General features: G+C 45.0%; 1 protein-coding gene across 4 annotated transcripts in view; it reads right to left on the reverse strand.

Moving 5' to 3' along the window:
• Positions 1-21546, reverse strand: part of MAPRE2 (microtubule associated protein RP/EB family member 2) — a 187217-nt gene extending 165671 nt beyond the window's left edge. For 2 of the 4 annotated variants that reach the window (XM_059880787.1, XM_024984216.2), the window contains exon 1: positions 21499-21546. Coding sequence is in view for 1 of the 4 variants with exons in the window: in XM_024984215.2 (XP_024839983.1) it covers positions 19962-19985 (24 nt within the window). In the remaining 3 variants the exon portion in view is untranslated. Of the gene's footprint in view, positions 1-19961 lie in introns of all 4 variants that reach the window. The other 2 variants (XM_024984217.2, XM_024984215.2) reach the window with 1 other exon arrangement.
• Positions 21547-23655: the final 2109 nt, after the last annotated feature.

Here is a 23655-nt window from a genome sequence, read left to right on the forward strand (position 1 = left end):
CGAAAAGTTTCGAGGTTGTATTAGTAAAGAGATTCCTTGATGGAGAAATTCATACTGAATTCCACTCACCTGGAAAATAACCTAGTGGAATTCTAAAGAAGCTAATTTTCTTCATAATTGTTTTTTCCCCTAATCAATCTATTATGGGAAATAAATCCAGGTAAAATATGCAGCTTGAAAATATTTACCACACAGTTCCAGGATCATCCATGGATACCAAAAAATCCACAGGTGCTCAAGTCCCTTATATAAAATGGCACAGTCAGCTTTCTGTATCATAGAGTTCGGCATCCATGGATCCAATGATCTGCGTAATGAATTTGATCTAGAGGACTGTTCCTTAGAGTCTTTTCTTTCCATAATTATGTGTGTCTACAGCTCTTAATTTTGCAACGTTCTTTCACATATGACATCACACCTAGATCTTGAAATCATAGTTCTCTTACAACGAGAGGTTCTCTCTGCTTGCCTTTGCTTCTCTCTCCTTTATATCTTCCCTGGTACTCCCACCTGGTACTAAGTCACAGAGCCAAACTTCTAATTCAGAGTTTTTTCATTGTCACCTCCCTCCCTCAACACCTGCCCACAGGGAGCTTTTAAAGACGTTTTCTACCCTCAAGAAACTAAATACTTATTGCTGTTGTTCAGTCACTAGGTCGTGTTTGATTCTTTGCAACCCCATGGGCTGCAGCACGCCAGGCTTCCCTGTCCTTCACTGTCTCCCAGAGTTTGCTCAAACTCATGTCCATTGAATCAATGATGCCATCCAACCATCTCATCCTCTGTCACACCCTTCTCCTTCTGCCCTCAATCTTTCCCAGGATCAGGGTCTTTTCTAATGAGTCAGCTCTTTTCATCAAGTGGCCAAAGGATTGGAACCTCAGCTTTAGCATCAGTCCTTCCAATGAATATTCAGGGTTGATTTCCTTTAGGATTGACTGGTTTGATCTCCTTGTAGTTCAAGGGACTCTCAAGAGTCTTCTATAGTGCCACAATTCAAAGGCATCAATTCCTCGGCACCCAGTCTTCTGTATGGTCCAGCTCTCACAACTGTACATGATTACTGGAAAAACCATAGCTTTGACTATACGGACCTTCATTGGCAAAATGATGTCAAATGAAATACTAAGGAACAGGATTTTGTTAGGGTTGTGTTTTGGAGGGCCACAGACCATTCTAACATCCAGTTTTCATCCTGTTGATATGGTTCTGCTGCTGCTGCTAAGTTGCTTCAGTCGTGTCCGACTCTGTGCGACCCCATAGACGGCAGCCCACCAGGCTCCGCCGTCCCTGGGATTCTCCAGGCAAGAACACTGGAGTGGGTTGCCATTTCCTTCTCCAATGCATGAAAGTGAAAAGTGAAAGTGAAGTCGCTCAGTCGTGTCCGACCCTTAGCGACTCCATGGACTGCAGCCTACCAGGCTCCTCCATCCATGGGAGTTTCCAGGCAAGAGTACTGGAGTGGGGTGCTATTGCCTTTTCCGTGACATGGTACACTCTACTTCAATTGAGGAAACATCTATTATGGAGTATCTCCTAGGTGCCAGGGCTGTGCTGAGTAGTAGGGATACTCTGTCAGTTACAAAACCTTTTCTTTTTTTTTCCAGAACTTGAGGGAAAAAAAGGATCATTGATCCCATTCTCCAGGTGAAGAAACTGAGGCTTAGGAACTAGTATGTTACAGGCTCCTGTGCTAACACACAGGTAGCAAAGGACAGAGCTGGAATCCAAACTCTGGCCTCCTGATTCTGAATCTTATGCTTCCCTGTGGATCCATTATGACCCATTCTACCTTTTTCTTCTCTTATATCAGGCTTCCTCTGCATATTATTTTAAAATTCATTTTCATATATTTGGAGCAATAGGGCACCAAGTTTTGAAATTTGTAAAAGTTTTTTTAAAAGTTTCTATTCATTCATTTGCTCAACATTTATTGAGCCCCTAACATCTACCACTTACACGCAGCTAAGGCATGCTATTCTGGGCATCAGGTGCTGGCCACATTTATTACATGTATCAGGTCATTTATTCCCAATAACACTATGAGGAGGGCTATTTTTATTCCTATCTTATAGGTATATGAACTGAGGTTTGGGCAGGGCTGGAGTTCAAACTCAGATGTTTGGACTTCAAAGCTGGACCTCTTGAGTGCCACTGTACATCTATTTAATCCCAGGCATCAAGGGGCCTCTAATACACAGTGCAGACCCCTGCTTACAGACACACAAATTAATTATATCATAGAGCTGTGAATGCAAAAGGGAAAATCTTATGACTGCTGTCCTCTTGAATACTATGTGGAGTTTGAAAGAGTTTTTCACGAGTCACCTTGGAATCTTGTTAAAATTCAGACTATGCTTTGATAGATCTTGGGTAAGGTCTGAGAGTCTATCTTTCTAAAACTTCTAGATGGTCTTCCCTGGTGGTTCAGTGGATAAGAATCCTCCTGCCAATGCAGGGTTCGATCCCGGGTCCAGGAAGAGTCCATAGGCGGGGGAGCAACTAAGCCCGTGTGCCACATCTACCAAACCTACGGGCTGAGACTGCTGAAGCCCGTGCACCCTAGAGCCCACACTCCACAAGAGAAGCCACTTGCACTGAGAAGCTCGTGCACTGCAACAAAGAACAGCCCGCACTCACTGCAACTAGAGCAACACCGTGTGCAGCAACGGAGACCCAGCGCAACCCAAACAAGTAAACAAACACTGGGTGACGCTGATGCTGCCAATCCGGGGACCGCACTCTGAGCTGCAAGGCAGGTGGTCTCTCCATTTCTGAGCTTGAGGTTTTCCCGGTAGAGTGACTTTGGGCATGCCATTTAAACTCTGGGCCCTAATTTTACAGTTTTCTGTAAACTGCAGCTACTTAGGGAGAAGGCAATGGCACCCCACTCCAGTACTCTTGCCTGGAAAATCCCATGGATGGAGGAGCCTGGTAGGCTGCAATCCTGCTGCTGCTGCTGCTAAGTCGCTTCAGTCGTGTCCAACTCTGTGCGACCCCATGGACGGCAGCCCACGAGGCTCCCCTATCCCTGGGATTCTCCAGGCAAGAACACTGGAGTGGGTTGCCATTTCTTTCTCCAATGCATGAAAGTGAAAAGTGAAAGTGAAGTCGATCAGTTGTGCCTGACTCTTAGTGACCCCATGGACTGCAGCCTACCAGGCTCCTCCGTCCATGGGGTTTTCCAGGCAAGAGTACTGGAGTGGGGTGCCACTGGGGTCACTAAGAGTCAGACACGACTGAGTGACTTCACTTTAACTTTTCACTTTCCTGCATTGGAGAAGGAAATGGCAACACACTCCAGTGTTCTTGCCTGGAGAATCCCAGGGACGGGGGAGCCTGATGGGCTTCTGTCTCTGGGGTCGCACAGAGTCAGACATGACTGAAGTGACTTAGCAGCAGCAGCAGCTACTTAGAGTGTGACTGCTATGTGTAAAAATTCTTTACCAACTGTAAATTTCTAGGTGAATGGAAAATACTTATGTTTATCATTATCACTATTAAATAACTGAATTTGAACACATATCCCTCATCAACTAGGTCTGAGTATTAATTAGATAGCCAGGAAATATAAAAATAAAATCAACTCTAGGGAAACTCAGTAGCTTAAATGGAATGGAGGAGCATGACTGAATGAAAGGGATCTTGTCGATGTGGTCTCCATGAAAGGGATGTGAAGGAATCCTTTGAGCAGGGCACTTGCTGGCCCTTCTGAAACTATTCCACTGCCTTTTGGGGGAGGGGCTGTAGTCTGTGATTTCAACAAACCCCACATTTTGACCACCACCTAAAGTTGGCGGCCAAGGGGAAAAACGCAATAAATAGTCTTACTCTTTTGACCACAAGTGGAACTTTTCCTGTTAGCTAGAGTAGAACCCTCACCATCACAGGAGTTGGAGGGGTTTCAGGCTTTGTAGATATCACTTCATTTAATGCAGTGTTTAACAGTCTGAAGTCTTTCAAGTCTTTTGAGTCCTAGAGACATTTATTTTTCTGCCATCTTCCTCCCCATCCTACAGAGTCCTTCCTTTCTGCTCCTCGAGGGGACAGCCAAGGTTGAGCTGTCAGCTGAGCACACAGGAGCACCATGTGCTTGAAAACCAGGAGGTTGCTTAGATGACCCAACAAGCACTGCCAAATGTAAACAATGAGCTGAAAAAAAAAATCCTTTAGGACTCTAAAATTACTAAGTTTTTAGTAGGAAAAGTTTCCAGGCCTCAGTTTTTCATCTAGAAAAAAATGGGATTCAATGAGATGACCTCCAAGGCTGCATGCGGCTCTAAAAACACAGTTGACTCTTGAACAAGGTGGAGGTTAATCCAAGTATAATTTACAGTTGGCCCTCCACAGCCAAGGTTCTTCTGCATTCAAGGATTCAACCAACCAGGGTCCATGCAGTACTGTAGTATTTACTATTAAAAAATCTGCAAGTGCAAGTAGACCCATGCAGTTCAAACCTACATTGGCCGAGGATCAATTGCACTATGATACTACTTGGCGTAAAGAAAAGCATACAGCAAGTAGTTAGGCACTAATTTTGTGAGATGATCTCTGCTAGAACACACTGATGATGCCAGACTGAAGGATGTGTAGAACACACCTGCCTGTGTTTGCTCTCACCAGGAGCAGGAAGGCATCCCAGGGCCGTGTCTCCAGAGTCCAGATGCAGTGACACTATGGCCCAGTCAGGGGAAGACTCTGTTCATCATAAGCCCCTCTGCAAGCACCATCTGCATTAACGATGTTACCAGGGCCACACGATAAAAACAGCAATGATTCTTAGCCCTGGTCACAAGTGTTGATGTTTGGCCTTTTCGCATTTTCTAGCACTCAGCTAGTCTTGTAAAAGGGGACGCCCTTTGCACCATGGGATGCAGGCTTTCTTCTCTTGCCTGTACTGTATGTGTGGGCAGCACAGTACAACTCACTGCTGGACCGGGTCAGAGGTTCTGCTTTTCCCATGTCTTCACTTCTGTCTAACAGGATGCAGTATATGACATCTCTGCATCTCAGCCCAAGCTGATTGGTGGAGAGATGACTCAGCGCCAACCACAGGCACAGGGGGAAGTGAGCAGAGAAGGGTTTCTGAGTGCATCCTTTATAAAATGCATCTGCTCTGCTAGAAATCCCTCTGCTTTCCTATCTTGACCAGCTGCAATGGCATTCTCCACATATTAAGTGGAAGTGTGAATCTTACCACCGCTTCTGTCTGTTACAATCTAACTCAATTAATTTGATGTGCTAGTGGGTCATCAAAACTATATATTTTCCTCATGTTTTAAACAATGTGTGAATTCTCCAGAGGAGGAGAAATACAGTTCTCAGTGCATTTTCTATTATACTTTATTCTGAGAAAGCTGGATTAACAACCACTTTTCAGCACACTAGGATGTCCTGTGGGAAAAGGATAAGTTAAAAATAAAAATCCCTTCTTTATTGATGAGTAGGGGCCACAGGTGAGCAGAACTGGGATGAGAAGCCGCTCCCTGGATAATATTTCACATGACTGATCATTGGGACTTCTCTGGTGGTCCATTTGTTGGGTGTTTGCCTGTCAATGTAGGGGACACAGATTTGATTTCTGATTTGGGAGGATTCCACAGGCCACAGAGCAACTAAGCCTGGGAGCCACAGTAACAAGCCCATGTGCCGAGAGCCCGTGCTTCACAAGAGAAGCCTGAGTGCTGCAACTAGAGACTAACTCCAACTCCTGCTCACTGAAACTAGAGAGAGCCTGCACGCAGCAACGAAGACCCAGTGCTTGCCCAGAAGTAGATAAATAAATAAAAATTTAAAAGTAAATGACTTATTATTAATAAAACCAATAAGGATGAAGTTAAATGGCACCCCATTCCAGTACTCTTGCCTGGAAAATCCCATGGACAGAGGGGCCTGGTGGGCTGCAATCCATGAGGTCACTAGGAGTCGGACACGACTGAGCATCTTCACTTTATTTTTTCACTTTAATGCATTGGAGAAGGAAATGGCAACCCACTCCAGTGTTCTTGCCTGGAAAATCCCAGGGACAGGGGAGCCTGGTGGGCTGCCATCTATGGGGTCACACAGAGTTGGACACGACTGAAGCAACTTAGCAGCAGCAGCATGCCTAACTTGCAAAGTTTTAAGAGAAGATCCTTACTTGAATAGGAGGCTAATTAGAGACAATCATTTTTTTTTTTGCCTGGTGGCTCAGATGGTAAAGAATCTGCCTGCAATGCACAAGACCCGGCTTTGATCCCTGGGTCAGGAATATCCCCTAGAGAAAGGAATGGTTACCCACTCCAGTATTCTTGCCTGGAGAATCCCATGGACAGACGATCCTGGTGGGGTACAGTCCATGGGGTCACAAAGAGTCGGACACGACTGAGCAACTAACACTTTCACTTTTTTTTTTTGTCTTAACTCATTTACTTTTGTTTTGAATGTTTTGGGAGATATTGCTGCAGACTCTTTATCATCTCTCCAACTCTTCACATCTGGAATAATTTTAACTGACTCTCTTAACATTTTCGTCTCTAGAAACTCTACTCATGAGCATTAGTAACAAACATCTGCATAGTTCTTCCCGATGGAGAAATCAAGGTGTAAAACTCAACCAAATTCCTACAAAATTATTAATATGGTAGGAAAAAAAGTATCCAAGGCTAGTAACAAGGTTTTGTGTTTTTTTTTAACTTTTTAAAACAAACACCCCAAATGTGAAAAAACAAACCACAAAAATGCTTTCAGATTCTAAGAGCAACTCTTAGAACACCCCTAAGCCTCCCAAGAATATATTGTTAAAAATCTCTTTTCACTGGGATGGGCCACAACCCCAAGGGAAAGCATGACTCAAATGGACTTAAAGCGTGATGTCACAGCATGTAGAACACACAATCATTCTAGTCAACCTCACCTGCGTCAGGTTGCTCAACAGGGTACACTCTGAAGGCATCAAATGACTTGCAAACTCCACCCAAGGTCCAAAGTCTGGGCAAACTACCATGAATCGCATCATAGACACTCAGATAGCAGTTTAGGACAGCCTTGTACACGCTTCCCCAAGGGACAGACCTGACTTAGACTTAGGATTCCTCTGGAGTTGGTGTCCATGGTGCCGGGGAAGTACAGTGGTAGACTCCCGGGGCCGGGGAGCCACACGCTCTTGAATATAATTATACTCTTGTGATCTGTGTAGCTAATTGTAGGAGCTGTTGGTAAGCAGTACCAGGAGCCTCTTGTTCTTTTCAGATATGAGGAACAATAGCCCTGCAGGACAGATGTTTCTTGTTTCTGGGTACAATCTGATTCCAAAGCCTGAATCAGTCTCCCGAGACTGCAAAACAGCAGCCTCCAGGGCTCAGCCTCCCTCCAGCAGATTGTCCGTTCCTGAGTTTACAAAACACTCCTTCCACAGTGAAAAGACTTGGTGGTTCTTGACTACAGTGGAAGTTCCCCGTGGTTCAGGTGTTGCTTAGTTTTCAGGTGAGTTTAAAAACATCAGTATTGATTGTACCTGCACTTTGTCTACAATTTAAAAACACATGTTTGAAAAGAAAAATCAGTAGCAGGTGGATGAAATTTGTCACAGATGAGATGCAGGACGGGGGAGAAAAGTCCATCCTGAGGTTATTTTTTTTTGGCCACACCTTGCAGTATGTGTAACTAGTTCCCTGACCAGGGATAGAACCCCCGCCTCTGCAGTGGAAACGTAGTCTTAACCACTGGGCCACCAGGGAAGCCCCATCCTGAGATTCTTACAGATCAAAAAAATGTGAATGTTTTTTAAATGGAAAAATGACCCATGGTATGAGTCAAGACAAAGCTATTGTAACAGAACCCAGTCAGAACCAGAAGCAGCTTTGCAGAGTTCCACTATTTGTCTTTCCTATCATGTACGTGGGCCTCCCAGATGGCGCTAGTGGTAAAGAAAGTGAAAGTGAAAGTGAAAGGGAAGTCGCTCAGTCGGGTCCGACTCTTAGTGACCCCATGGACTGCAGCCTACCAGGCTCCTCCATCCATGGGATTTTCCAGGCAAGAGTACTGGAGTGGGGTGCCACTGGTAAAGAACATGCTTGCTAATGCAGGAGACATAAGATATGGGTTTAATCCCAGGGTTGGGAAGGTCCCCTGGAGAAGGAAATGGCAACCCACTCTAGTATTCTTGCTCAAAAATCCCACAGAGGAGCCTGGAGGGCTATGGTCCACAGGGTTGCAGAGTCAAGCATGACTGAAGCGACTTAGCGCATACACACACAGCATATCACCTACAAGTGTTTTGTATCTCCTTCCAGCAGATAACCACTATTTCTGTCTCGCACTAAACACTGACCCAAACCTGCTGGCTGCTCCACCTTCACACCGAGTGTAAAGCACAATTCCTCTCAGAGATGTTGGTGTTTAAAAGATATCAATATTTTAGGCAAAAGAAATAAAGTTCCAGCAGTAGACTTTTAGAAAGTACTTGCAGAGAAGCATCGCCTGCCCCATGAGTTTTCTGTCATAAAAACTTGCAGCAGAAACAAACAAACAAAAAACTGAACTGCAAGCCAATGAACGAGAGAGTCCTACCTGAGCACCCCGTTTCCCAGCAGGAAAAAAACTTGTCTTCTGCATTTCTTCATCTATGAAAGCAGGGGGGCTGGAAAATGATGAAAATTCCAAATAGGAAGCTCTTATGTATCAAGAGCTGCTTGAGGACCCAGGGTCTGGCGATGACTACAAGCCCACCACCATCTCCAACCAGAGACAGAGTAGGGGAGATGAAAAGGCAATCACAAGGATCCACCTATCCTATCCTGGATGGGTGGGCCAGTGGGAGGTGGTGGGAAGGGGTGGTTAGGAGATTAGGAAAGGCCTTCCTGAACAATGCTCACGCATAACAACCAACACCTGTGGATCTCATTAAAGGACAGATTCTGATGGAGAACGTCCGGGGTGGAGCCTGATCTTGGGCACTTCTAAGATGTTTCACTGGTCCGTGGAGCACACTCGGAGGGGTGGGGCCCTAAAGGGATTAACAGCTGAGCTAAGACAAAGGCTAAGCATAAATAACTGTCATCCTAGGCAGAGGGCAGTGCAGATACTGAAGCTAAAAACACTGTTGAATATGGGAAGTGGCATTCAACATGCTAAGGGAAATTTTTATGTGAAATATTGTTAAATGCAAATGCAGACAGTAAGAGCTCCATGCAAACATACAAATAGATTTGCGAGAGTTGCATGAAGGTGGTTAGATGAGGAGTGTTTCCCCTAACGCCCCTCCCTCATCTTTTTCAGACTCTCAGTAATGAATTTATTAAAACAACAAAACAACTGAATTTCTCCTCCATGGGCTGGGTAGAGGGGAGAACTCTGCCCTGGGGTGTCTTAACAAAATGACCGTGAAGCTTCTTTCTATCTGGAATTATGTGATTGTTTCAGATACAAAGCTACTTAATAACTGATAACCACAATTATTAGAATGAATGTGCTAATAGTGACATAAAAACATGTTTTTGAAGGAATAATATTTTATTTAAAAAACTAATTAAAATATTAAAGCATGTGTTTTATAACCTATTAATAAATTTTTCCTGGGGAAAAGTGCAAGAGGATTGTATAGAATTCAGTCAGGAAAAAGCCTCAAATCACTTGATCTCACAGAGCCATGAGTGGTAACCTGATGAGGAATTCATTGTTCGGTGCCCCCAGAACACATTGCTGACCCCAGCCAGGAGAAAAACTTTCAGTTTCTGATGCAGAGGAGAGAGTTATGGTTGTCGAGGTCATAGAGCCCCAGGTTGCATGACTATGAGGTGTGTGTACAATGGCTCTGTAGAGGGGACTGTTAAAATTACTGTAATCTTTGTTCCAAATCAAATGGGCTTCCCTTGTGGCTCAGCGGGTAAATCTGCCCGCAATGCGGGAGACCTGGGTTTGATCCCTAGGTTGGGAAGATCCCCTGGAGAAGAGAATGGCTACCCACTCCAGTATGCTGGCCTGGAAAATTCCACATGCTGCATAGTCCATGGGGTCGCAAAGAGTCAGACATGACAGAGCAACTTTCACTTTATTCCAAATCAGGCATGTTGTGGAAAACCACATCATGTAATCTTCAGTCAACTGCCAGCCCTAGCTGAAGCAGAACACAAAACAAATCTTAAGACCACATTGCCGTACACAACACAGTCATCACAGAGACCCTCCTCCCACACATTATCTGGGGTAAACACACATCCCAGGTGATGCTAATGCTACAGGTCTTGGCCCTCACTTGACCAACAAGGCATCCCCGGAACCACCTGAGACTGAACTTCAATCATCAGTGTCCTGTGGACATGGTTGATGGGTTTCTCCCATCACTACACTTGAGCTAACAGTTTACCTGTTAAAGTATCTATTTTATTGAAAGGTCTGTGAAAGAATAGAAAGTACCTTAAGATATCTTACAAATAAGATACCATTCAAGATTCTTATATGAATCTTGTGAGACAATTTCAGACTCCACTCTCTCTAACAGCTGAGAAAACTCAGCTTCAGGGATGGTGATGAAGAATGTTAAAGTCTCCCGAATCACCCAGTCGGTCAGCTGCAGAACTGGTTGTTCGCATCAGGCCTTCTGATGTTCTCACCCCAATTCCAGAATTCTTTCTAGCATACAACCCTGTAACTTCTAAAAAACAAGCAGGCAACTATAAAGGGAGGTTTTTGAACTCAAGAGGCATTAAGATCTATGAAACCTTTTAAATTACTTTTTAAAACAGATTTTCCTAAGAGTAGTTTGGGCCTTTGCCATAGGCCCAAATTGCATGTCCTTTGTTCAGTTTTAGAGGAACCTAGGAATACTATGCGGAGAAGGCAATGGCACCCCACTCCAGTGTTCTTGCCTGGAGAATCCCAGGGACGGGGGAGCCTGGTGGGCTGCTGTCTATGGGGTCGCACAGAGTCGGACACGACTGAAGTGACTTAGCAGCAGCAGCAGGAATACTATGAATGTATGGTGTTGGCATATAAATATTATTAAAAAATTTTAATTGGAGTATAATTGTTTTATACTGTTATGTTAGTTTCACTAAAGTGAAAGTGAATCAGCAATATGTATACATATATCCCCTCCCTCTCGAACCTGCCTCCCACCTTATCCCCATCTCACCCCCCTAGTTCATCACCGAGCACCAAACTGAACTGAAATATTCTTATGTAAGTTGTAGTATATGAAGTAAAAAAGCACAAAAAGATTTGCTGGTGATTTGTAGGTTCTTAAGGACAACCCAGAATGTTATAATAGGTTGTTGAATTAGTTTTAGTGAGAGACTTTTTTAAACTTACATTTATCTTATTTTGTTACATATGCTCATTATAAAACAATATTAGAAATGGTCATTTGGGATTTTCATATGAACAAAATAGAAATACAGTAGTTCCCTATCTTGAAGATACTGGATCAAAGGAAAGTATTCCTAATGTGTTAAAAGAGACAGTTTGTTAAGGATTACTGCAACGGGATATTAAACATAAAGACCAATTTATGGTGAAAAAGTGGATCCTTTAGTTTAGGACTTCTCAAACTTTAATATGTATATGATCACTTATGGCTCTTGTTAAAGTGAAGATTCTGATTGAGAAGGTCTGGGGTGGAGCCCAAAACTCAGCCTTTCAAGATATCCCAGGTGATGCTGATGATATAGGACCTGGGACCTCACTTTAGCAAGGCGTCATTGGAATCACCTGAGGGTAAACTTTGACCAGCAGTGTCCTGTGGACGTGGCTGATGGGTTTTTTCATGTTACCCCATGTACCTATTAAAGTATCTATTAAGAGGTTTGTGAAAGAATAGAATGTACCATAAGATATTTTACAAATAAAAAATGTTGCTGACTTTCCTGGTGGCAAAGTGAATAGGAGTTCACCTACTAATGCTGGGGACACTGGTTTGATTCCTGGTCTGGGAAGATCACACAAGCCAAGGAGCAACGAAGCCCAGGAGCCACAGCTACTGAGCCTGCGTTCTACCCTGCATGCTGCAACCACTAAAGCCCAAGCACCGAGAGCTGGGGCTCTGCAGCAAGAGACGCCTCCACAGTGAGAAGCGCGGGCACTGCAGAGAAGATCCAGCACAGCCAAACATTAAAGAAATGAATAAAATTATTAAAAAGTTTCTAATTTTCTAGACCTGGCTTTACTTTTTATTTCCCTTCTTAAGTAAGCAAAATGTGCACAAAACTTCTGATAGTGGCTTGATTTTTCTCTTTAGTAGGTGAAGGCAACTCAGATATTTTATTATCCTCAGAAATACAGTTGCAGATCACATATTTTACAGACGAGGAAAGCTAATCATATTGAGATTATGGGATAAAAGTAAGATTGTAAGATTTAGCAAAAAAAAAAAAAAAGAAAAGAAATAAAACAAAACTTCAATCAACCCCCATCAAAAAGATGGGATACCCAGTTAAATCTGAATTTTACCTAAAAGATTAATGTTTTCAGTATGAGTATATCCCATACAATATATATACTTAGGCTAAAAACAAAAGACAACCTTGTTCATCTGAAAATCAGACCTAACTGGGGTTCCTGTATTTTATCTGGCAACCATTGCTAAAAACATACCCTAGATTTTAACTTACACGTAAGTGCTAGGAGAGCAGATGCTGGGGTGGAGAATTAACAGACCCACTGACAGTGTTGTTGAAACATCCCAGCTGCACAGGGAATTGCTTTCTGGACTTGCCAGAACCAGATGGAGCACTTGGCTATTACTGCCTTGATTTATGGAAACTTCTTTTGGGAGATTTGTGCCCTGAAGACCACCCTTTAAAAAAATTATGATATAGGGTAAGTTGGAAGTAAAGCTAACGTGAATCTTGTATCAGTAGCTTCCTTTCTGGAGAAGAACGAGGTGGCACAAAGCAGGAAGGTTTTTCTTCTAGTTCCCTGTCTTTTCTTCTTGTGGAGATGTTCAGTGGGAGAGTGAAAATAGTGGTTCCTTAGACTCATGAGAGGTGATTCTTAATACACTACATTTTGGCAGGTTGATTGGATTTAAGATTATCTTTGAAGGAAGGAGGTGTAAGGTGGTTGCAGGCACTCTCGCCACTCTTGCTTATTGGTTGGTGAAAGCTGACTCGACTAGCTTTTAAAGAGGGTAATTTAGTCTTCTGATTTCACTTTTATGTATACAAGCCAATAAAAAGTCTCAAAAATTTTAGCAAAAAATCCAGGAATTGCCTCATTTTCCAGTTGCTTTTTCTTGCTTATTTTCCCTTCTACTGACTTCAAATACCAACAGTCATTCCTGCCATGATGTTTATAATCATCTCTAAGAACCAAGGTCTGCCCATCACCAGAATATTTTTGAGTGTTTTGATGCTGAAAGCTCAGCTTCCCTGTGGTGCCAAATCGAATCTTGGAGATAGGTTTCGGTGAAGTAGAGAAGAATAGCTCTATTGCTTAGTCGGGCAAAGGGGGCCACAGAGAGCTAATGTCTTCCCAACTGTGTCCCAACTTGGGGAAGATAGTGGGAGGTTTTATAGTAATTGCTCAAAGAGGGTGTGATCAGCTTGTAGACATTCTTCTAATGGGTTGGTGGTGAGGTAAGTTGGCAACCTTCAGGTCCAACTGGTCTGGGGTCTACATGCTTGTGGGCAGCATATCATTGTTAATTGTTCACTTCTCCACCTGGAGGGGTTTCAGTATCTGCAAAACAGCTCAAACATATTGTGTGTATCCATTGATGGGGAAACAGGATCTTGCCCCAAGGCTGCCCTTGACTGTTTCTCCCTGGTCTCACAACCCCTCCCTTCTCTAATTAACAACTACTTGAATTCACCCATTGAATTCAGGGGAGGTTACAGAAGCTGAATGAAAGTTGCTTCCTATAATCAAAGAGATGGGGACACAGAAAGGCCTTGGGCTCAGGAGCCCCACAGGGCCCTGGCAAGGTATCAGTTTTGATCCTGCTTAAGCAGTTGACAATTATGAATTCCCTATTCTGGTAAAAATACAGTAAATCCAATTAATTCCTACTTTTAGGAATTACTTTGGAGAGAACTGCTGCTGCTGCTGCTGCTAAGTCGCTTCAGTCGTGTCCGACTCTGTGCGACCCCATAGACGGCAGCCCACCAGGCTCCCCCGTCCCTGGGATTCTCCAGGCAAGAACACTGGAGTGGGTTGCCATTTCCTTCTCCAATGCATGAAAGTGAAAAGTGAAAGTGAAGACGCTCAGTCGTGTCTGAGTCTTCGTGACCCCATGGACTGCAGCCTACCAGGCTCCTCCGTCCATGGGATTTTCCAGGCAAGAGTACTGGAGTGGGGTGCCATTGCCTTCTCCGTGGAGAGAACTACTAGTGATATATGTATGCATGCTAAGTCGCTTCAGTCGTGGTCAACTCTGTGTGACGCTGTGGATTGCAGTCTGCCAGGCTCCTCTATCCAAGGGATTCTCCAGGCAAGAATACTGGAGTGGGTTGCCGTGCCCTCCTCCAGGGGATCTTCCCGACCCAGGGACTGAACCCAAGTCTCCAATGTCTCCTGCATTGGTAGGTGGGTTCTTTATTGCTAGCACCACCTGGGAAGCCCTTATATATATATGTATGACAGACACTTACAAACAAAATGTATTTAGTAAAAAAAAAATTAGTGAAAGCTAAATTATGATAAGGTAGGAAAGCTAATTTCACTTGAACTAGTTCCTCACCCAGTCAGCATAGGAGTTATACAATCTATTAATATCTTCCATTGTCCCCTCCTCCTCTTCCCCAATTATTCCATCAGGAACACTAGTGGGTTAAGTTACCTTGGAAGTTAGTTATCAACAAGCCATTACTACCCATAGTCCTAGGATGGGATTAAATACATTTACAACTTGTTTTTGTTTTTAGAAATGATTTAGCTGATTTCAGATACTTCAAAATACACATTATTTATAGTGCAGTGTTCGATTTTTTATCTCTAAATTTCAGGTGTACTGATTCCGGAAGAGATGAAGAGGACAAGAGTTATTACACATAACCTTTAAGGTTGCTCTAGTAATCTAAGAGACACTCACTTGGAAATGGTCTGTGGCATGAACAAGTCATCAGAAAGAGGAAGTTCTCTTAACTGAAGGAAATTTTATGAGAGGCAACATTTACAGTAAAAAATTACAGCGAGTTCCTATCAATGTAGCTGTCCTTTCAAATATTTCTTCTGGACTCAGGAGTAATCTATTCAACTTTGAGAAGAAGGCATATAATTTGAATTTCTGGATCCTAATCTGTTCTATTTTTCAATTTGGAAATTTAAAACCTAATTGTTCACAGCATACTGTCAGTCTTTAGTGATATAAGTGATTATATGAAGTGGAAGTGAAGTGTTAGTCTCTCAGTCATGTCCAACTCTTTGCAACCCCATGGATTGTAGCCCATCAGGCTTCTCTGTCCATGGTATTCTTCAGGCAAGAGTACTGGAGGGAGTAGCCATTCTCTTTTCTAGGGGGTCTTCCTGACCCAGGGATCGAACCTGCATCTCCTGCATTGCTGGCAGATTCTTTACTGTCTGAGCCACCAGGGTAGCCTGATTATATGTATATTTCCTTATTATCTAATGACCATTGCCTTGGTAAGTAGCAAGCAATTTATTAATATCTTAAATATATACTTTAGAAGAGTGGTGCAATTTCCCAAAGAAGCAAGTTTCTGCATCAAGCTTTAAGTGTATGACGTGACAGCCAATGAAAAATGTCAAAATCTGAATAGATCCTCAAATTGTGCATTCATATACTAAAACAAGTAAGACTGGAAATGCCCTCATAGGGTGGCATAGCAAAGTTTCTATGGCTAAAGAGCTGAAGCAAGTGTGACCCTGGACTTGCTGTCAAGGGTGTATGTTTGCATTTTCTAGACCTCTGGAAACAGTGACAGCTCAATCTAAGTTAGTATTTCACTGTTTGGACGGTTTAGGTTCAGAAGTTTTATGGTTTACCACGTCACTAAAATTCCTTTTTAAAAATTTTTCCTGCTTCTGAAAATACCCTCAATAGGGGAACTGTTCATTGGTCAGTCGATAAGTCATGTCTGACTCTGTGATCCCATGGATGGGATCCTCTGTCTTCTAGCCTCCTCTGTCTTCCATTATCTCCCAGAGTTCGCTCAAATTCACATCCATTGAGTTGGCGATTCCACCTAATCATCTCATCTTTTTCCACCCTCTTCTCCTTTTGCCTTCAATCTTTCCCAGCATCAGGGTCTGTTCCAATGAGAGGGCTCTTCAAGTCAGGTGGTTAAAGCATTGGAGCTGGAGCTTCAGCTTCAGCAACAGTCCTTCCAAAGAATATTCAGGGTTGATTTCCTTTAGGATTGACTGGTTTGATCTCCTGGTAGCCCAAGAAACTCTCAAGAGTCTTCTCCAGCATCACCATTCAAAAGCATCAGTTCTTTGGCACTCCGCCTTCTTTATGGTCTAGCTCTCACATCTGTACATGACTACTGGAAAAATCATAGTTTTGACTACATGGACCTTTGTCAGCAAAGTGATGTCTCTGCTTTTCAATATGCTGTCCAGGTTTGTCATAGCTTTCCTTCCAAAGGAGCAAGTGTCTTTTAATTTCCTGGCTGTTATCACCATCCACAGTGATTTTGGAGCCACTGGACCACCAGGGAAGTCCCAGTGCATTTAACATTTGCTGAATGATGTGACTAACGTTTAAGGGCCCTTATACAAGTTAAATAGAGAAGGAAATGGCAACCCACTCCATATTCTTGTCTGGAAAATCCCATGGACAGAGGAACCTGACAGGCTACAGTCCATGGGGTCGCAAAGAGTTGGACACAATTTAGCAACTAAACCACTACCATCACCATACAAGTTAAACATTCTTGCTTTGCTTATCTGGATAAGAAGCTAACGATGGCTCCAACTGTTTAAAGTTGGCCTAGGCCAAAGGTGGATAATATGAGAATAAATGAGAGCATGATATATGTGAGAGTCTCTCCTTTTTCTAGGAGGGAGGAGATAATTAGAATTGAGCTTGCCTACCCAGAACCTCCAGGCAAGATTACATCAAACCCTCGTCAAGGGACTTCCCGGTGGTCCACTGGAAGACTCTGTGTTTCCAATGCAGGGTGTCCGGGTTCAATCCCTGGTCAGGGAACTAGATCCCACCGGCCTCAATTAAGAGTTTGCGAGCCACAACTAAAGATCCTGGGTGCTGCAACTAAGACCTGGTGCAGCCAAATAAATAAACATTAAAACAAAACAAAACAAAAATCCCTAGTCAAGAAACAGCAGGGTTGTAGAACAGACCCTCGGAAAGAGGTCAGGATTCCAGGTTTCTCCCCACTTTGCCAGATCATTTAACAACCTGTGCTATTTGGCACATGGGAAAAGTATCTACCCAATTGTGTTTAGGCTAATAAGATCAGTGGGCTGTGTATATTTAAGATAATAAGACGGGGTGGTTCTCATCTGTTGTCAGAAACTTCAGAGCTTCTGAAGTTGAAGTGACACCCTTTCTTTGCACCTTACCCTCTTTGGCCTACTTGTGACTATCACAGAGCTAGGTTTTTAGCATCCTCTGATGAACAGTTTCTTATTAATCTGGATTAGTTTCATTTTTCTAGATTGTATTTCAGCCTTTCAGTATCTTACAGCTTCCCCTAAAGGAGTCGAAATAACAGAAGTGTATTCTCAGTGACTTTTCTCCACTACACTGGAATGAGAATGGGTGAATTTATGTCATCTGACCTTTGGAAATTCTTAACATTTATTTTGCTGGCATCCAGCAAGGAATACACCCAAATTTCCACTTTTAAATATTCTGGCTATATAGATGTTTTTGCACTATTTTTAATGTAGGTGGAAGTCTAGAAGGTTTTTTTAAAGCTGTCTAACTATTAACCTACCATTTATCCTACTCTGAAATAACTCTAATTAGTTCCTTTTGGCATCCACATGGTTAAATGTGTGTGTGTGTGTGTGTGTGTGTGTTTCTGATAATAAGTGGTAGAGAGTGAAATTTTTGTGAAGTGAATCTTTGATCCATGAGAGTATAGTTAAGTAACAGGACAATTATTATACTCAGGACACTAATTTTACTTTCAGTTTTTGGCCACACCATGGGGCATGAGGGATCTTAGTTCCTTGACCAGGGATCAAACTCATGCCCCCTGTAGTGGAAGCACAGTCTTAACCACTGGATCACTAGGGAAGTCCTGATGTGAAATTGCTTTATATAAAGATGTAAGTGAACAAAGCGCTACCATCTTAAGGTTCTTAAGAACCGTAACAGAACTTTGGCTCCTACATATCCAGAATATCTGTCTTGGAAAAAAAATAAAAATGAATGTACTCAGGATGCTTTGCTTAAAAATATCTTCCGCACATTCTGATAATGTTCAGTATGAATATTTACAAAAGGTCTGTGTTCTGTGCTATAGGAGTTGTAGACATTAAAGGCCCCTTCCAGTTAATAGAATACCAAGCAGGGTACATAGGGTCAAAAAAAGTTCAATAGCTGATGATATTGAATGCTTGCTATATGCTAGGCATGGTTGTTCCCCCATAAAGAAGCTGAGAATGGGGAAGAAAGCATTTAGGCAAGAGAGTTATGATGATATGATATAAAGAATAATGAGGAAAAGAGAGGTATAAAAATTGAAGTTAATAGTAATAAAAATAAGTATTTCACAAACTGTGTACATCTTTAAATAGGCTATCTTACTAGGATCATGCCTTGAGGATGATTTTTTTAAAACAAGAAACTTTTGGATAGTAACATAAAATCTAACATAATCTAACATGACATAAAATGTTAGATGTAATCATTTCTATTTAAACAGACCCTTTAATTTACCCCTGAATGTGTCATCAGTTATTTGATTTTTTTTGTATTCAAAATGTATGTACTGCAAATTCATCCTCTCTGTTTTGCATAATTGAAATAACCCAAACCACTTTGCCAACTTTTTTTTTTATGCCTCCCACCAAGGAAATTACAAGACTTCTATCTAGTTGGCTATATGTTTCCTCTTCTAACAGAAGACGGCATTATAGGAAGCAGGTGGAACAAGGTGATGGAAAAGCGAGATCCTGGTACAAGCAGACAGATCCTGATCAGACATTCAAATGAGCTTTCGAAGGAGTGGAATAGTGCGTGTCAATAAGCTACTGGATGTAACTACTTCCTACTCTGGGCTCCGCCTTGGAGTACAGCCTGCTGACTCACGAAGCTGCTCCGAGTTAGTTTCTGCTGGGTTTTCCCACTGCCTGCTACACGTGAATCATGCTGGAATGAAGTTTCTACCGTATCCTTAACAACCGTGCACAAACCAGGCACCGACAGTGAACTTCAATCTTTCCAGTAAGAACCAGACTCTGGGCTAAGAGGGTGAAAAATGATGTGGCAGGTACCAACGCTAGCCAAGCCGCCAGATGACAGACTGCCCCCCTCCTTGTCACTAGCCCCCCAGTTTCAGCTTGGTTTCTCCCACCCAGGTAGTTAAACTCCTATCTTGTCTGGCAGCTACCAGCTGCCAGATCACTGAACTCTGCCCTTGCCTCACTGGTTCTCAGGTTTGGCTGCACAATGAAATCACTTGGAGATAAACACATGTGGACACACATACACACACCCCCCACATCAACAAACCCCAAACCGATGCCTTGCTGTCATCTCCAAACTTGCCTAATTCAAGTGGGTTAGGATGAGATAACTTACATGAGGATTTTTCGAGCTCCTCAAGCGCAAATTTTGGGAGCATTGCTCTTCCTATGCAAGTGAAACCTGTCAGTTACGCTTTCCCAACGACCACCGGCTGGGCTCCCCAAACCTCCTATCTTGGTGATCTACTAACAGCCCCTAACCGGTATCTCAATTTGGCAGCAAAGAAGGCTGGCAAACCAAGGAGCATTTTCAGAAGGGACGCTGGCTAGACGACCCCCTCCCCGCTCCTTTCCTTGCTAAAAACTTAGCTAAATTTGGCGCTTCCCCGAAGTATCTCAAACGCTGTTATTCTTTCTGTTACCTTTTGATCTCTGTTCTGTTTCATTCCACAGTGTCTTGTTCGGCAAAGCTGGAAGGCTCGGGTCCTTCGGATTAGAAGCTGGTACTGCTGAGTCAAACCTCAATCGAGACGCGACTGCACGCTTCACCTCGCCGGGACCGCCGCCTCGCAGTGAGGCCGCAGGGCAGATACTATGCTAATCAAGAAAGTTCTTCCGTCTCCTCGCGGGCGGGCGGGTGCAGGTTTGAACACTTAACCCTTGGTCTTACGTGACTGCGCTATAGTGTGTTTAGTGACCGCCTTTTGCTTGGCGGGTCTGGACCACGTTCCATGTTTTTGGAAAAGGAGAAGACGTGCGCAAGTGATGGAGAAAGCCCGCAGGGAGGGGACAGCAGCGTTGGCTGGCGCCCGGGTGAAGGGACGGCTAATGCTCGGAATATTAATTACTCTACGCGCTGCTGACCCGGCGAGGACTAGCAGAAGGGGACCGGGGGTTAAGACAAAGACTCCTCCTGATCAAACGGCTGCAGCTCCCCTGCCTCCGAGGTTACAGCTCGGCCTTCTGTCTGCACTGGGCGGCTCTTGGCACGGGACTGGCAAAGTGACTCAAGGGGGTGACTGAGTCCACTGGCCCTTTCGGGGTCTGAAAGTCTTCGTGACCGAGCGCTCCGGCTTCAGAGGGAAGGGTCTTTCTGTGCCACCCCACCCTGCCCGCCCTTTGTGGGATTTCTGGTCACGGCCCAGCCCTTCGAAGAGTGGACTGAAGAATTTTTTAAGCAAACAGAGTGAGGAGTCGCTGAGTAGCCCCCGCCTTGCGCTCAGGGTGCTCCTTGCAGAAAACCTCTTGGGATCATAATAATAACCCGGTCTCTTTCGCATCCATCCAGTTCCCGCATCCTGGGGGCCCGGGAACCCCAGCGGGAGCCGGAGTGGGAGTGGAGAGAGATGGGGCTGGTCTCCGCGGGAGGAGAAGCCCCGGTTGGGGGCGGGGGCAGGGAGGTGGCGGGCGGCAGCTGGGCCGGGGGTCCAGTGTTTGGTCCCCAGCGGGCGGGACCCTGCGCGCTCCACTTCCAGGTCTGCCCCGTAGCGCGCAGTCCCTGCCAGCACCCCTAGTTCTCGGTCCCTGCTCCCCAACTCTGGCTCCTAGAGGTCCGCGCGCTCTGGCGCGTAGTCCCAAGACACCCTCCTTCACCAGCGCCAAGTGTCCCTATCCTAGCCAGCCCGGCCCTCAGCCTCGAGCCGGTCCACTTTGCCTCTGCCAGCGTGGCAGCCCTGATTCACCCCCCCTTTCCCGGGGTGCGCGGCTCTGGGGCCCCGAAGGAGGGATGTGGCCCGCGGGAGAGCGGCGGGTGCACACTTAGGGGGCGCGACGCCGACCCCAGCACAACTTCTTGCCGGGCTCAGAGACCCCGGGTCCCGCAGGCTGCGCGACGGGCGGACTGCAGCCCCCCGGAGGCGGGAGGATGCGCGGCCAGCACCCGGCCGGGGAAGGACTGAGCCAGGACTGGGGGTGTCGGGGTGCGCCAGGGCGGTACCGCTTTAAATGCACTTGACTCACCTGCTCCGGCGCTGTCGCCTCCTTCCTCTACTGACAGCTGGGGGCTTTGTTTTCTCCACCCACCCAGGCGGCCGCGCTCCGCCCCCACCGCCACACGTGACTCGCCGTCTGCCACTGAGGCCGCCGGCGGGGCCACCCGGGGCACCCCGGCCTGGGCCACCCCTTCCCGGGGTGCGGGGTGCAGTTGGGGACCGCCGCCCCCGAGAGGCCCCGGGCAGGTCGGAGGCCACCCGCCGGTTTGTCAGTTGGAAGGTGGCACGCGGGTTAGGGCCAGGGTGAGTTGGTGATAAGGAATAAAGTGGCAGCGGGTGAAACGCGCAGAGCTTTGGGCCGCACCCAAGAGGGCGGAGGCCGGCGAGGCTCCGAAGGGCGGTTTAAGAGGCGACGCCGCACCCCGAAGTCTGTACCTGTAACTGGGAGCCTGCCAGCCGCCTTGCATCTACTTCTTAGGCCAAAGGTTTATACTCCTACCTGGCAAACAATGGATACTGCGGAGCTAACTAGTTTTGTCCTGGACGTTATTAATTAAACTAGGCAACTCTAAGCTGAACCATATGATAAACAGTGTAATCAATAATAGCAAGTTCTACTGAGGTTTCAAATCTGCTGCTTGTTGGTGCTGCTTGATATTTGGATTCTGTTTGGAAAATGGAATCCAGGCTGAGGACGCAAACTCCAGATTATTGATGTGGGCACACATCCATTTGGAACAGCACCAAGTTTTAATGAAATGAATTGAGAAAATGTTCTGGCCTCAAGACCCAGCTGGGTCTCTCTCGCTTTGGAAGTGGTCCCCACCCTTGCTGATGGCCAGTGCCTGAAACTGCAGGAACGTGTTGTCTGAATCCTTCCTTTTGCCCTTGGAGGACACACACATACCTTTGTTCTCTCCAAATAGCAACGCATGGGAAATCCTGTCCCCAAATCCCCAGCATCCATTAAAGTGAAGTCTGCATAGACTTTGCACTGCGCTTCCCAAAGTGATGTGCAGAGGGATCACCACCTGGCCTTGTTAAAACCGAATTCTGATTGCATGCGTCTGAAGTTGGAACTGGGTTCCTGTATTTTTGCAAACTCTTAGGTAACATCAGGGGCTTACCAAGTGGTGCCAGTGGTAAAGAACCCGTCTGCCAATGCAGGAGACATAAGAGATGTGGGTTCGATCCCTGGGTCAGGAAGATCCCCTGGAGAAGGGCATGGCAACCCACTCCAGTATTCTTGCCTGGGAAATCCCATGGATAGAGGAGCCTGGCGGGCTACAGTCCATAGGGTCCCAAAGAGTCATACATGACTGAGCGACTTAGCGCATGTAGGCAGATAACATCTGGGCTGCTGGTGTAAGGGCCACACTTTGAGTAGCAAGGCTCAGAGCATCCTTTTGGCATTGACCAGCCTATTTTCAGTCCTAACTGCACCAGTTCATTGCTTTGTGATTTCAGCCACATTCCTTAATATATTTAAGCCTTCACAACTGTAAAAGAGCCATGATCCAAATCAATCTTGAAGATCAAATGAGAAAATCCATTTAAAGTACCTAGTATAGTCCTGCCACACAAACCTGTACGTGCATGTTCAGTCATGTCTGACTCTTTGTGACCCCATGGTCTGTAGCCCTCCAGGCTCCTCTGTCCATGGGATTCTCCAGGCAAGAATACTGGAGTGGGTGGGCATGTCCTCCTCCAGGGGATCTTCCTGACCCGGGGATCAAACCTACATCTCCTGTGTAGGCAGGTGGATTCTCTACCGCTGAGCCACCAGGGAAGCCCCCCACACAAACCTAGGGTTTGACAAATGTTAGCTAATTAGCTCTGGGGGTGATCCTTGCAGGAGCAAAGTGGCACAAAGTCCAACGTACTGGCCAGGGGAGCGGCATGTGCCGTGGGCTCAGGATGAGGCACCCTGCCTGAAAGCCTGTGCTTTGTACCCAGAGCACCTAGCATGGGCCAGAGTTGCAGAATAGGTTGTTAAACAAATGAATGACTATAATGCACAGCAAATCATATGCATTTAAAAGTTCTGTTTCTTCTGCAGAACTTTAAATCTTGATAAATGAGTTCTGGGGTATTGAATTAAAAAATCATTTTGCTTTTCATTACAGATAATGTCCAGTTGCCTGTCGGATGGGTAATCTATTTTAATATCCAAGAGAGTAAATGG

Source organism: Bos taurus, chromosome 24 (assembly GCF_002263795.3).
Source record: "Bos taurus isolate L1 Dominette 01449 registration number 42190680 breed Hereford chromosome 24, ARS-UCD2.0, whole genome shotgun sequence".
NCBI lineage: Eukaryota > Metazoa > Chordata > Mammalia > Artiodactyla > Bovidae > Bos > Bos taurus.